The sequence below is a fragment of the Borostomias antarcticus genome (genome assembly GCF_949987555.1).
Source record: "Borostomias antarcticus genome assembly, chromosome: 3".
NCBI lineage: Eukaryota > Metazoa > Chordata > Actinopteri > Stomiiformes > Stomiidae > Borostomias > Borostomias antarcticus.
The window spans coordinates 1,777,508-1,790,962 of record NC_140236.1 but is presented as its reverse complement, the minus strand read 5'-3'; the positions used below and the strand labels follow the sequence as shown (position 1 = coordinate 1,790,962).

At 49.8% G+C, this 13,455-nt stretch overlaps 1 protein-coding gene across 1 annotated transcript in view; it reads left to right on the top strand.

The window, feature by feature from the left end:
- Positions 1–1,064: 1,064 nt before the first annotated feature.
- cpne5a (copine Va) overlaps positions 1,065–13,455 on the top strand; it is a gene marked incomplete at both ends in the record, with an annotated part of 66,343 nt that continues 53,952 nt past the window's right edge. The window contains one exon of the mRNA XM_084461912.1: positions 1,065–1,174. Coding sequence (XP_084318038.1) covers positions 1,065–1,174 — 110 coding nt within the window. The remainder of the gene's footprint in view (positions 1,175–13,455) is intronic.

Below are 13,455 nucleotides of genomic sequence, written 5' to 3'. Positions count from 1 at the left end.
TAAATCGTCCCACTCTCATATAAAAAAATCGAATGTCAGTTTTATTAGTGCGACAAACGAAGCACAACAACAGAGTTGAGGCGAGATTATGAGCCGTCACTCTCGCGAGAGCCTGGGGAGCTGTCCAGGAGAAAGGTGCTGAATGCGCGCGCATCATCCGCGCGTGTCCGTCAGTAGAATCACTCGCGCGGACGTGGACAGCCGGTGAAATCAAGTGAGCATTGATTAATCAAGTGAGCATTGATTAATACGCTTTACAAGCACATTTGTAAATGTTACAAAGTATGCACAGCACGTTCATGGGTGGGGGCAGGCATACGCGGCGTTTTCCTGCACACCCTCGCCCTATCGTGGCCATATGTAAAACATTGTAATTAACTTGATAAATGGACACGTCAGGCAACTTTAGATTGTAATAAAATGTTTCATTGCTTGTTTGTCATTCAAATTAATCTGGTCTTGAATTGCCATTTTGATGCATACAAAATGTAAGCGTAGTCTAACAATCCCATGAGATGTTGATCAAAACAGTCAATAGCCTGATAATAAGACTTAATTCATAGCATAATAACCGTGCCTAGAATATCACCTTTACGGCCGAGTTAATTGCTCGTTATTGTTGCTGTTAATACCCCCGAGAAATCATTTGGAGTGTAAAGCTGTAAATCAATAGGGTGAATCACGTGCTGAGTGGCAGTAGGGATGCGAAAGAATGCAAAAAAAAAGGGGGCGGGGTTTGAAGCTTTCACTTTCCATCCTCTCCTCCACGAGATCACTCTGCCTGAAGACTCTGTAGTGAACTTCATCTTCTCATCTTCATCACTCAATTACCGTGAGCCTACTGCGGGTTTCTCTCCAACACTCACAGTCGCTCCGTCTAGTGTTGTCTGTTGCATGGAGCGAACTTAGGAGATTTGTCTGAACTCTGCAACCCGGCTGGTTCTTTCTCTGTCCTCTCTCGTGTACCCGCGCCTGGTCGAGGGGGGAGTTTTTGGGGACACGCTCGAGTCTAACCTGCGGCCAGGCTGTGCGAGCCGGGGAGCTGGCCCGGGTCTCCCGCACGCATGGAGGGGGACGTTATGGACAAGCTGGAGGCCATGGCCGCGGTCTCTGACTTCGACCCCATCACGGGGAGCATCCCGGCCACTAAAGTAGAGATCACCGTTTCATGCAGGTAAGCTGGCGAGGGCGTTTCTCTGGTGCACAGAGAGACACGGGAATAGAGACACGGGAATAGAGACACGGGAATAGAGACACGGGAATAGAGACACGGGAATAGAGACACGGGAATAGAGACACGGGAATAGGACAGCGCGCTCTGGACATATCTGGGGCATTTTGGCGCAGGGCTGCAAAAAGTTTTAAAATAATAGCCTAATAATAATAATAAACATGTAGGCTAGGCTATGTTGTAAGCTTTGCATGCCTAGATAGATGATAGTCTATTGATGAATAGACAGCAGGCTTTGGAGAATCTCCTCATGAATGTTTATACATATTAGAATAAACAATATCGATAGTATAAGTTTTTTTCCTTGTTGAATATATTCATACTCATATATTGTATTGACAGTGTGGGCTATGTGTTGAATGGAAATGTAAAAGGCTCTTTGTTTAGGCTCTACTTTAGCGAGGACCGTCATGGAATAGAAAAAGTCCATTTTATATACCATCCCATCTACACGCGTAGAAGAAGCGCTGGGCTTGTCTGTTGGCTTTCGTCCCTTTAATCATCGTGTAGGATCCGTAGTGCTTAACAGGCTTGATAAAGAGTTTAGTGCGCTTGACGCGAGGTGGGTGGGTGGGTGCACTATCATGCATTCCAGTAGAATACGGGCTGTCCACATAACAAAACATATGATTTATGTGTAGTCTATCTTGACGGTCCTGCCAGGGGAATTAATGATTGGTAGCATACCATAGGCAGAGGTATAACGGGTAGTTTATTGCTGAGTGTAAAAAACTTCATTGTGGAGGACGCAGATTAATGCTACACTCTGCATCCGTAGTGATCTATAACTGTCAAAATAATGTGTAGCCTTCCGTTTTCTCAAGCCTGAGGAATGATGTGGGGCTCACCCAGATATCTGTAATCTATATGATGCCAGGCATTGGGGACAGACATTCATCAGGGGTGGTAGATTGGCTCTCTTCCTCTCTCTCCTTTTCTCCGTCTGTCTGTCTGTCTGTCTGTCTGTCTGTCTGTCTGTCTGTCTGTCTGTCTGTCTGTCCGTCCGTCCGTCCGTCCGTCCGTCCGTCCGTCCGTCCGTCCGTCCGTCCGTCCGTCCGTCCGTCCGTCTGTCTGTCCGTCCGTCCGTCCGTCCGTCCGTCTGTCTGTCTGTCCGTCTGTAACCCCCGCCCCCCCGCCGCGCGCGCCTCTTCTCCACCATCTCTGCAGACATAAACAGCTTGCATTCGGCCTTTCAATTATCTAGAGGGGAAATTGAAAAGGAAATGCCTTTTCTATCTCTGGTTTAAACTAGCTTCCAGAATCATCCTGGAATGAAGCCCAAGAGCTACGAGCACCCTCACAGCGCGCGCTCTCCTAGAGGGGCAATTAATTGACCGTTCCCATTTCACACCACGCGCCCGCGAAGAGGCATACATATCAGAACGCGGACGTGAATGCTGATTGGGTGAGAGGGTGAGAGCGACACATACTAACTAGAGAATAGAAAGCCCTTCTTCTGATAGACTGCACAAGTGCTGTGTGTCGAGTATAGGAGTCAATCACTGGAGTATTGGAGCGTGCAATTGGAATTATGATTGACTGTGACACGTGTGCTTACATTTTCGTCATTTTGCAGACGTTTTTATCCAAAATGAAAATTATGAGATGGCGTAAGAACAAGTGTCAGAGCACTTGAGTGCCTATCTCAAGGCCACAACGGCAGACAATGATTGATGAGAAATCACTTATTGTCAAGAACCAGGAACCTTTCGTTCACTGGTTGGTTGCTCCAACCATTAGGCTATGAAGCAGAATATGTACCTCGGCACAATTTACGCATGCCATAGGCCTTCAGTGTGTGTCAAACAACTGTGTGTGTGTGTGTGTGTGTGTGTGTGTTGTGGACAGATCTGGATTGGAGCTCGTTTTCTCTCTCGTTACACTCTGTTGCTTTCCTCTGACTCTCCCAAATTAAAGTGTCCACATGCGGACGCTCTCAGTCCTTCTTGATCCACTGGTCTTTTCTCTGTCACCGACGTCATACGGCTTTTGTCATGTTGCACTGCTCCTTTTTGTTCAATAAAAATAGGTTTAAAAAAATAATAATAATAAAGAAGAAAAAGCCATGCTTTCTCTAAGCCTGCTGCCGTCTGTGGCCTTGTGATTCAGAAACGGCGTCGCCACCACCAGCCCCTGTGTGGATATTCCCACCACCAGCCCCTGTGTGGATATTCCCACCACCATTCCCTGTGTGGATATTCCCACCACCATTCCCTGTGTGGATATTCCCACCACCATTCCCTGTGTGGATATTCCCACCACCATTCCCTGTGTGGATATTCCCACCACCATTCCCTGTGTGGATATTCCCACCACCAGCCCCTGTGTGGATATTCCCACCACCATTCCCTGTGTGGATATTCCCACCACCATTCCCTGTGTGGATATTCCCACCACCAGCCCCTGTGTGGATATTCCCACCACCAGCCCCTGTGTGGATATTCCCACTACCAGAACCTGTGTGGATATTCCCACCACCATTCCCTGTGTGGATATTCCCACCACCATTCCCTGTGTGGATATTCCCACCACCATTCCCTGTGTGGATATTCCTGGCGCTCTCGTTTCCTACATGTTGCGCTGCTCACGCGCTGAACTTGCCTTAACGTGTAACGTAGCATCTAAACGGTCTCCTAGCTCTAAAAGCCAAATGTCAGAGTTCTCCCACCGTTTACTTGAATGTGTATTTCGCCAATAAGCAGCGAAGGAAAACACTCGCGATATGGCCTCGACGGGCGTCAGCTTCTCAGCGCTATCATTGATTTAGCCAGGCTGAGTGCTCTAGATGTGCCGCGCGCCCACGCATCCCCACAGGCGCGCACATGCATCCCTGCAGGCGTCCTCATGCATCCCCGCAGGCGCGCCCATGCATCCCCGCAGGTGCACTCATGCATCCCTGCAGGCGTCCTCATGCATCTCCGCAGGCGCGCTCACATGCATCCCTGCAGGCGTCCTCATGCATCCCCGCAGGCGTCCTCATGCATCCCCGCAGGCACGCTCACATGCATTCCCGCAGGCGCGCACATGCATCCCCGCAGGCGCGCTCAGATGCATCCCCGCAGGTGTCCTCATGCATCCCCGCAGGCGCGCTCACATGCATCCCCGCAGGTGTCCTCATGCATCCCCGCAGGCGCGCTCACATGCATCCCCGCAGGCGCGCTCATGCATCCCTGCAGGCGCGCTCACATGCATCCCCGCAGGCGCGCTCACATGCATCCCCGCAGGCGTCCTCATGCATCCCCGCAGGCGCGCTCATGCATCCCCGCAGGCGCGCTCACATGCATCCCCGCAGGCGCGCTCACATGCATCCCCGCAGGCGTGCTCATGCATCTCCGCAGGTGCGCTCATTGCCCCGCGCCGCTATCGCTGAACACCCAGATAAACAGGAGGGACCGGGGCGCGTCTACGCATTTTGCAACCCAGTTTAGCGATAACACCATTGAGTTTAGGGTTAAGGAAGACCCTAACCTTAACCCTAACCTTAACCCTAACCCCTAACCCCTAACCCTAATCCTACACCTGACCCTCATCCTAACCCTAACCTTGACCCTAAACTCTATGGTGTTCTTGCTAAACTGGGTTGCGAAAAGTAATCTTGCGACCGGGGCAGATAACCCCCACCTCGAAACAAGTGCGTATCTCTGCGATCGCAGATCGTTTCCCCTCTCTCTCTCTCTCTCTCTCTCTCTCTCTCTCCGGCTTGGATTGTTTGAGTTCGGAGGTCAGCCTCACGATGCAGAGGAGCGCTCGGCTCGCGGTTTAAAAGGGGCGGCGTGCCCTCCCCGACGAGACGAGACGCGCTCGAGACTCCAGTGGGTCTCCGTTCCTGCTGCTTGTGTGTCCTGTGAGGGAGATGGAGGCATCGGATACGCTCGGTGAGACAGGAAAGGACAGGTCCTTAGTTAGCTGTGCGAGTGTATTTGGTTCTTAGGTGTGTGTGTGTGTGTGTGTGTGTGTGTTCTTGGCTGAATGATTGATGGGTGTCATACTAGCTGAATCACAACTAACAATGAGCTGGATGCTTTCTGAATCCAGCTGCATTTTAGAATGTTTCCTTGTTGTTGCAACGTGTTCAAGTTTCATCCACTAGAGGTTCCCATTAAAAGTGATCTGAGGGAATCAAGGACTTAAGCTTTAGGTCCTCTGGATAACGTCTGAGAAACATCGCCTGTGTTTTGGTTCTGGAACGCTCGGTTCTCGCCAGGCGGCAGGAAAACTGACAGAGAAAGAGAGCCCCTGAAGGCTAAAAGCTTCTCTTTCTTCATTTGATGATTAGATTGATTCCTTGTTCCCTTGACGCCCCCCTGAAAGACCAAAACCCTGAACACAAGTGACAAGTCGTTATCTTTAACTACGGAGGCACCATGTGAACTGCTGTGACCAGGGAGCAGAAACTTGTCGATAAAACAAAGAGACCAAGACGGCCCTGAGCTCGATGAAAAAGCTGGTTCCCCTCCCTGGGTGTATAACAAGCAGGGAGACGTTGAAGCCCACGGCGTTAGCTAACTTAGCTAGCTAGAATGAGCTCCAGCCAGTACTCGTTAACGTTAGTTAGTGTTCCATGGTAACAGCCTCTTGGAGGCTACCCAGATAGCAAGCGGATCTGGGCCATATATGGGCCGGAACTGAGCCACAAGGGCCAGATCTGGGCTGAGTTTCCAAGAGGCATCGCAGCGCTACGTTCATCGTAGCGCTATGATGAACGCCATAGCTTACGATGAACGTATGCTTACGATGCCTCTGGGAAACTCAGCCCTGGCCTGTATATTGCAATTATTGTTAGTCGCTTTGGGTAAAAGCATCTGCTAAATGACTGTAATGTAATGTAATGTAATATATGGCCCAGATCCGCTTGCTATCTGGGTAGCTCTGTTCCGTTGGTAGCGCGCTGCCTAACACTACTGATTACTGCAGTGTATCCCATGTCTCATCCCACGTCTCTCCTCTATTTCGTGTCATACGCCCACAGCTTGCTTGCGGCTGGCACCGTGGAAATGACAGAGCTTTGGGAAGAAAGGGCATAGAAGATGAAACGAAAACCCAGTGGCTCTCGATAGACAATACGAGCGAAACCAGAGGCGTGAGACTGAAATGCTGACAAGTGCCTCCACCGCCGGGCTGCTTCGAAACGGAGCAAGCTGTTTCATCACCACCTGGGAGCGATCTAAGAGCTAGGAGGACATCCTTCATTCATTGTTCACAGGGGATGTTTCTATCAGGGCTGATAGCAGACAGCAGAGCAGCTCTGTCCGGTGTTAGATTGGTTAAGAGTAGCACCGCTGCAATCGATGGATTCCATGGTTAGGAGGGACGGAGGAGGGCCTAATTGAGGCCACTGGGGGGGGGGGGGGCAGTGGTGGAGGGGGGAGTGTGATCTCCTCCTCATCAGCGCCTCTTCCTGAGCTGAGATCTCAGCTGGGGGGGGGGGGGGCGGGGGTTAGGGGGCGGAGCTGGCGGGGCTCCATCACCTGGTGGAACTCATGGCGGGTGTTGCAGGGGGCTACTGTCACCTTCAGAATGCGGAGAGAAATGGCGAGGAGGGCCTCCCCTGTGGGAATGAGATGAGAACACTGATTGCCATCCCCCCCCCCCCCCTCCCACCCCCCCTCCCCATCTCCCCCCACCCCAGGGCCGTATTGGGGTGTGGGAAGGGAGAAGGTAATGAAAGCAGCAGATGATCAGGAGGTGTGCTACTGGGGCTTCTCGGTGTGTCAAAAACTATTTGGGCCACGGGAGGATTGGGAGTTGGACCTGGATAACCAGCATGGCGGTTATCTGCTCATGTTGTGGCTCTTTGCCACTTTAAATCTACCGCAGACCTGGGTCGAAATACAATTTGAAATCTTTTCAGTTACTGTAGCTTTCGCTTGAGATTGCCTGGATGGTCAAGTGGGTGGGGTTTGCATTTTTTGGTAACAGACCACCGGTGGCATTGTGTCAGACAAGAGGAATCAAGCACAGATACTGTAAGTAATAATCGCATAGCAGATCCTGTGTGTTCCGTCAACTTAACGCTCTTAAGGGGAGGTCTTATGCTAATTCCTGCACATAACATATCGAGCTAAGTACACTCACTGCTGCAGATGGGAACCCTGAGGTTTTGATCTCAGTCTCTGATTACACACAGCGCCAAGAGAGAGAGAGAGAGAGAGACATAGAGAGAGAGACAGAGAGAGAGAGAGAGACAGAGAGAGAGACAGAGAGAGAGAGAGAGACAGAGAGACAGAGAGAGAGAGAGAGAGAGAGAGAGAGAGAGAGAGAGGGAGAGAGACAGAGAGGGAGAGAGGGAGAGAGAGACAGAGAGAGGGAGAGAGACAGAGAGAGAGAGAGAGGGAGAGAGAGAGAGAGAGAGAGAGACAGAGAGAGAGAGAGAGAGAGAGAGCAGAACCTTTCTAATTTAGGGGCATGTTAAGACTGCAGCGAACGGGAGTGTCACAGGTTGATGAAGCAGATAATTATGCATGAACCTGGGAGAAGGAACCTGGACCAGCAGCAGCTTGGCTCAGAGACACCTGGCCAGCGCTGGGACTACTATCTCCTGTGAGGTTTTTAACCCTTTTTGCTCTGAAAATGTAATTTAATGTAATTTACTGCTCTATAAATGTTCTTAGCCGTTAGAGAAACATACTCCAGGAGCTTGCTCGATCGCCTTGTTGAGAGGGGTCAGGGAAGAATTTTTACAGCTCACTTATCTGGCCCCTGGGTGATACTGGTTTTTTTCTTCCCTCTGGAATATGTAAGGGTAGGATGTTTGCCCACCTCCCTTGTTCTCTGTAAAGCGCATTGTGTTGCCTCTGTCTGTTAAATGCGCTACAAATAAAGCTTTGATTGATTACTGTCTCAGGCTCAGCTGATATGGTTACACACTCCAACCATTTATGTCACTCTTTGATCATCTTGGGCGCTTTGAGTTAAAGATACAGTATATTGAGTTAAAGATACAGTACTGTTTATTAGGTTAAATATACTGTATATTAGGTTAAATATACTGTATATTAGGTTAAAGATACTGTATATTAGGTTAAAGATACTGTATATTAGGTTAAAGATACTGTATATTAGGTTAAAGATAATGTATATTAGGTTAAATATACTGTATATTAGGTTAAAGATAATGTATATTGGTTGGTGCACTGGATACATCAGGCAAACATCAAGTGTGAACATTTTGTGAAGGTGTCTGTGTAATTGGTAGAAAAGGTCCATCTCAAGAATGTCAGTGTGAGTGAGAGTATAGCCTATAGGCCTACAGCATGATGGCTGTCCGCCCTGAGACTGGGAGGTTGTGAGTTCGATCCCCGGCCGGGTCATACCAAAGACTGCTGCTCACCGCTCCCCCAGGGGATGATGGGTCAAATGAGGAGAACACATTCCACACACTCAGGTGTGTGACAGTCATTGGGACTTTAACCTTAATGATAAGGGGTTGGAGATTTGACATTATATACTTTTGATCAGAGGGGCGATATGGGTATGGCGTGACAGCTAAGGTTATGATTTGATCAGGGAACGTACTGTAGCACAATGATGATGCTGTCCTTCGCTGGCGTGATTGGCTGAAAGGCTCAAGCCGTCATAGTGTGTTTCTGTCATACATTATCACACCCTGAATTATCCCACAGAACACCATACTTTACAGTTCCCAGATTGACATCCAATGGCATATTATACGCAAGAAATGTTCAGATTCACAGTTTGTGAGTATGTGTTTATGGCTGTGTGTGTGTGTGTGTGTATTTCTGTGTGTAGCCAGTCTTTTCACACATGTATCAGATTGACAGTTTGTGTGTCTGTGTTCCCAGACCGAGCAGAGAGAGTGAGAGTAATCGGGGGAAATTGTCTTGAATTGTCTGTAAGCGAAGAGGAAAGCAGTGTTGTGTTTGTGTTGAGGTCAGAGCAGCGTGACCCTGAGGTCACATCTCCCGTGGCGATCCATCAGGACCATCTTCATGCACAGTCTCTATTAGGTCATTAGTCCTGCTCTCATTCCTGCTCTAAACATTAGTCACACTCAGCCCTGGGTTAAACTCCACCTTGGGGACTGACAGTGAGGTCTGCAGAGGTGTGTGTGTGTGTGTGTGTGTGTGTGTGTGTGTGTGTGTGTGTGTGTGTGTGTGTGAGAGAGAGGTTGTGTGAATGCCTGTCCTGTATGTGTGTGTGTGTGTGTGTGTGTGTGTGGTTGTGTGAACACCTGTCCTGTGTGTGTGTGTGTGTGTGTGTTGTGTGTGTGTTTGAATGCCTGTGTGTTGTGTGTGTGTGTGTGTTTGAATGCCTGTGTGTGTGTGTGTGTGTGTGTGTGTGTGTGTGTGTGTGTGTGTGTGTGTGTGGTGTGTGTTTGAATGCCTGTGTGTGTTGTGTGTTTGAATGCCTGTGTGTGTTGTGTGTTTGAATGCCTGTGTGTTGTGTGTGTGTGTGTTTGAATGCCTGTGTGTGGTGTGTGTTTGAATGCCTGTGTGTGTGTGGTGTGTGTGTTTGAATGCCTGTGTGTGTGGTGTGTGTGTTTGAATGCCTGTGTGTGTGTGTGGTGTGTGTGTTTGAATGCCTGTGTGTTGTGTGTGTGTTTGGATGCCTGTGTGTGTGTGGTGTGTGTGTTTGAATGCCTGTGTGTGTGGTGTGTGTGTGTTTGAATGCCTGTGTGTGTGTGGTGTGTGTGTTTGAATGCCTGTGTGTGTGTGGTGTGTGTGTTTGAATGCCTGTGTGTGTGTGTGCGTGTGTGTGTGTGTGTTGTGTGTTTGAATGCCTGTGTGTGTGTGTGTGTGTGTGTTGTGTGTTTGAATGCCTGTGTGTGTGTGTGTGTGTGTGTGTGTGTGTGTGTGTGTGTGTGTAACCTTTCCTGTTCCCCCTTACCGTAGGTCTGCCTAGTTGTGTGAGTGGAGTGTCGGTGCTCACCTGTTACCCAGGGGCGGTTCTGTCTCTGTGGATCTACAGGGTTACCAGGTCCGTTATCCAGGGGCCGTTCTGTCTCTGGTTCTGTGGATCTACAGGGTTACCAGGTCCGTTATCCAGGGGCGGTTCTGTCTCTGGTGCTGTAGATCTACAGGGTTACCAGGTCCGTTACCCAGGGGCGGTTCTGTCTCTGGTGCTGTGGATCTACAGGGTTACCAGGTCCGTTATCCAGGGGCGGTTCTGTCTCTGGTGCTGTGGATCTACAGGGTTACCAGGTCCGTTATCCAGGGGGCGGTTCTGTCTCTGGTGCTGTAGATCTACAGGGTTACCAGGTCCGTTACCCAGGGGCGGTTCTGTCTCTGGTGCTGTGGATCTACAGGGTTACCAGGTCCGTTACCCAGGGGTGGTTCTGTCTCTGGTGCTGTGGATCTACAGGGTTACCAGGTCCGTTATCCAGGGGCGGTTCTGTCTCTGGTGCTGTGGATCTACAGGGTTACCAGGTCCGTTATCCAGGGGTGGTTCAGGAGTCCCAGGATGAACAAAGATGAATAATTAAACAGGTGGAGGGAGATAAAACCCCTGGAGGTGATCAGATACGAGGCTCAGCGCTAAACAGAGAAACAGAGCGCTCGCGTTCATAAAGGAGGGTTGAATCAGGGATATAAATGCAACTAATGGTGCGTTCGTTTGTGGTCGGAGGTGGCAAGTCGCAAGTGGCAAAATACCTACCTCCGACCTGTGTGCATTCGAGCTATAGCGAATGATATGATGATGATATGATGATATTGACGTCAGCCGGCAACTGGGGGCTGAGAAACATCTGAATTTGCGACGAGGAAGTGTGAGTTCATGCGGTGTTTTATTTAATCATTCCTAGTAGCAAGTCGCAATTTGCCACCTCCCAGTTATAAACGAACGCACCATAAACTCTTATCAACCCTGGACTGTCCCTTGATTCAGCCCCCTGGGGACACACCAGGTAGAGAGACACGATGAGACCCCAGGTAGAGAGACAGGTAGAGAGACAGGTAGAGAGACAGGTAGAGAGACAGGATGAAACGTAGAGAGACAGGATGAGACCCCAGGTAGAGAGACAGGATGAGACCCCAGGTAGAGAGACAGGATGAGACCCCAGGTAGAGAGACAGGATGAGACCCCAGGTAGAGAGACAGGTAGAGAGACAGGTAGAGAGACAGGATGAAACCCCAGGTAGAGAGACAGGATGAGACCCCAGGTAGAGAGACAGGTAGAGAGACAGGATGAGACCCCAGGTAGAGAGACAGGTAGAGAGACAGGATGAGACCCCAGGTAGAGAGACAGGTAGAGAGACAGGATGAGACCCCAGGTAGAGAGACAGGATGAAACGTAGAGAGACAGGATGAGACCCCAGGTAGAGAGACAGGATGAGACCCCAGGTAGAGAGACAGGTAGAGAGACAGGATGAAACGTAGAGAGACAGGATGAGACCCCAGGTAGAGAGACAGGATGAGACCCCCGGTAGAGAGACAGGATGAGACCCCAGGTAGAGAGACAGGATGAGACCCCAGGTAGAGAGACAGGATGAGACCCCAGGTAGAGAGACAGGATGAGACCCCAGGTAGAGAGACAGGATGAAACCCCAGGTAGAGAGACAGGTAGAGAGACAGGATGAAACCCCAGGTAGAGAGACAGGATGAAACGTAGAGAGACAGGATGAAACGTAGAGAGACAGGATGAAACCCCAGGTAGAGAGACAGGATGAGACCCCAGGTAGAGAGACAGGTAGAGAGACAGGATGAAACCCCAGGTAGAGAGACAGCGGAATGTAGATTGCTGCTGGCATATTGTAAGTGTGTGTTGTCGGTGTTTCACACAAGTAGTACAACTACACCCTACCCCCCCCCCACCCCCCCGACCACTATGCTCTGCTTCCTCGGGGCGTCACTCCGAGGCCCCTGCGGTCGATGGACACGGTCAGGGCTCGTCTCTGTCCTGGCCCCGCAGTGGTGGAACGAACCGCCCACTGACATCAGGACAGCAGAGTCGCTGCCCAGCGTTCATATCCTTCTAGAGAAGTGAATGCCTGAGGTAGAAACATTGTCTCACAACCCTCACAGCCCAAATCTCTCTCTACAAGCAGTAACAGTGTATTATCCACATGTTCCACCCTCTGCTGCCCTCCCGACCTCGCTGAGTCTGAGTGGAGAGAATCAGGCTCTAGTACTCAATCATGCTTCACCCCGGCCTCCAGCACTCCTTCCCCCATAAAACCTCTAATGCACTGGTCTAAAGGTTCCCTCCTCCTCTCTCCTCTCTCCTCTCTCTTCTCTCCTCTCTTCTCTCTCCTCTCTCTTTTTAATGGTGTCCCAGCCATCACTATTAAGCTCACATCCTGTATTTCAAAAAGACTTGAAAAGGAGAATAGAGGCAGGAACTTATATTACTACTGGCGGTTGCCAGATTCTATTGTAACCCTCTTATTCAGCCCCTCTCGCCAGCCTGAATAGATGCCTCCGTCTGGATAGTGCCCAGTTTGATAGCGACAACTCCGGGGAGAGTTTCTGAGAAGGAGGAGCTGTTCACCTGAGAGTGTGGCTAGACTACGGATCTCCGTAGGGCACGGATCTCCGCGGGGGAGGGCATCGAGTCAGAGCTCCACCCTTCACCTCAATTAACCCCCATCCCTGCGGACCACCGGTGAATGGATGTGTGTCCTGAAGAACCACTTACACACGGACGGTACCGGATGCCAGAACATTCCTGGGGTTCTTTGTAATAAACAACGCATCAGGTTCACGTCTCTGGAGTTTTCGTGGGTGGTAGACTTACCTCACTTCCTGTTTTCACCTGTTTCAGGAAGTATTATTTTTGGGAATATTTCACTTGTAATTAACAAAGTTGTAATGAACAAAGCATCGGGTTCGTGCCACTAGGGTTTTCATGGATGTCAGACGACGACCTCACTTCCTGTTTTCACATCTTTCAGGAATGAACGTTTCTGTATATATTTCTCTTGGGCAGAACCTGGCAGGTCTGGGGGGGCTGGTTTGATCGGCTGTTTTTCGAGCACACCAATAAACTGAAGTGTAGCGTAGTGACAGGTGTAGAGGTTTTTCAGCATTTCACTGTGCATATGAGAAATACGTCTGTGAATCTTTGAAACTCCCATCAGAGCATCACTTACCAATTAGCGCGTAGCGATCAATATCTGATTACTTCCATTAGATTCCCTCAGTAGTGTATAAACAAAGATGACTATATTAGGGATGATTAGGTAGAGAAGTCGAGTGTATTGATTCAATCACACTCTTCATATTTCCCTGGCGGGTGCGACGTGTCATTTCCCATAATGCACGGCA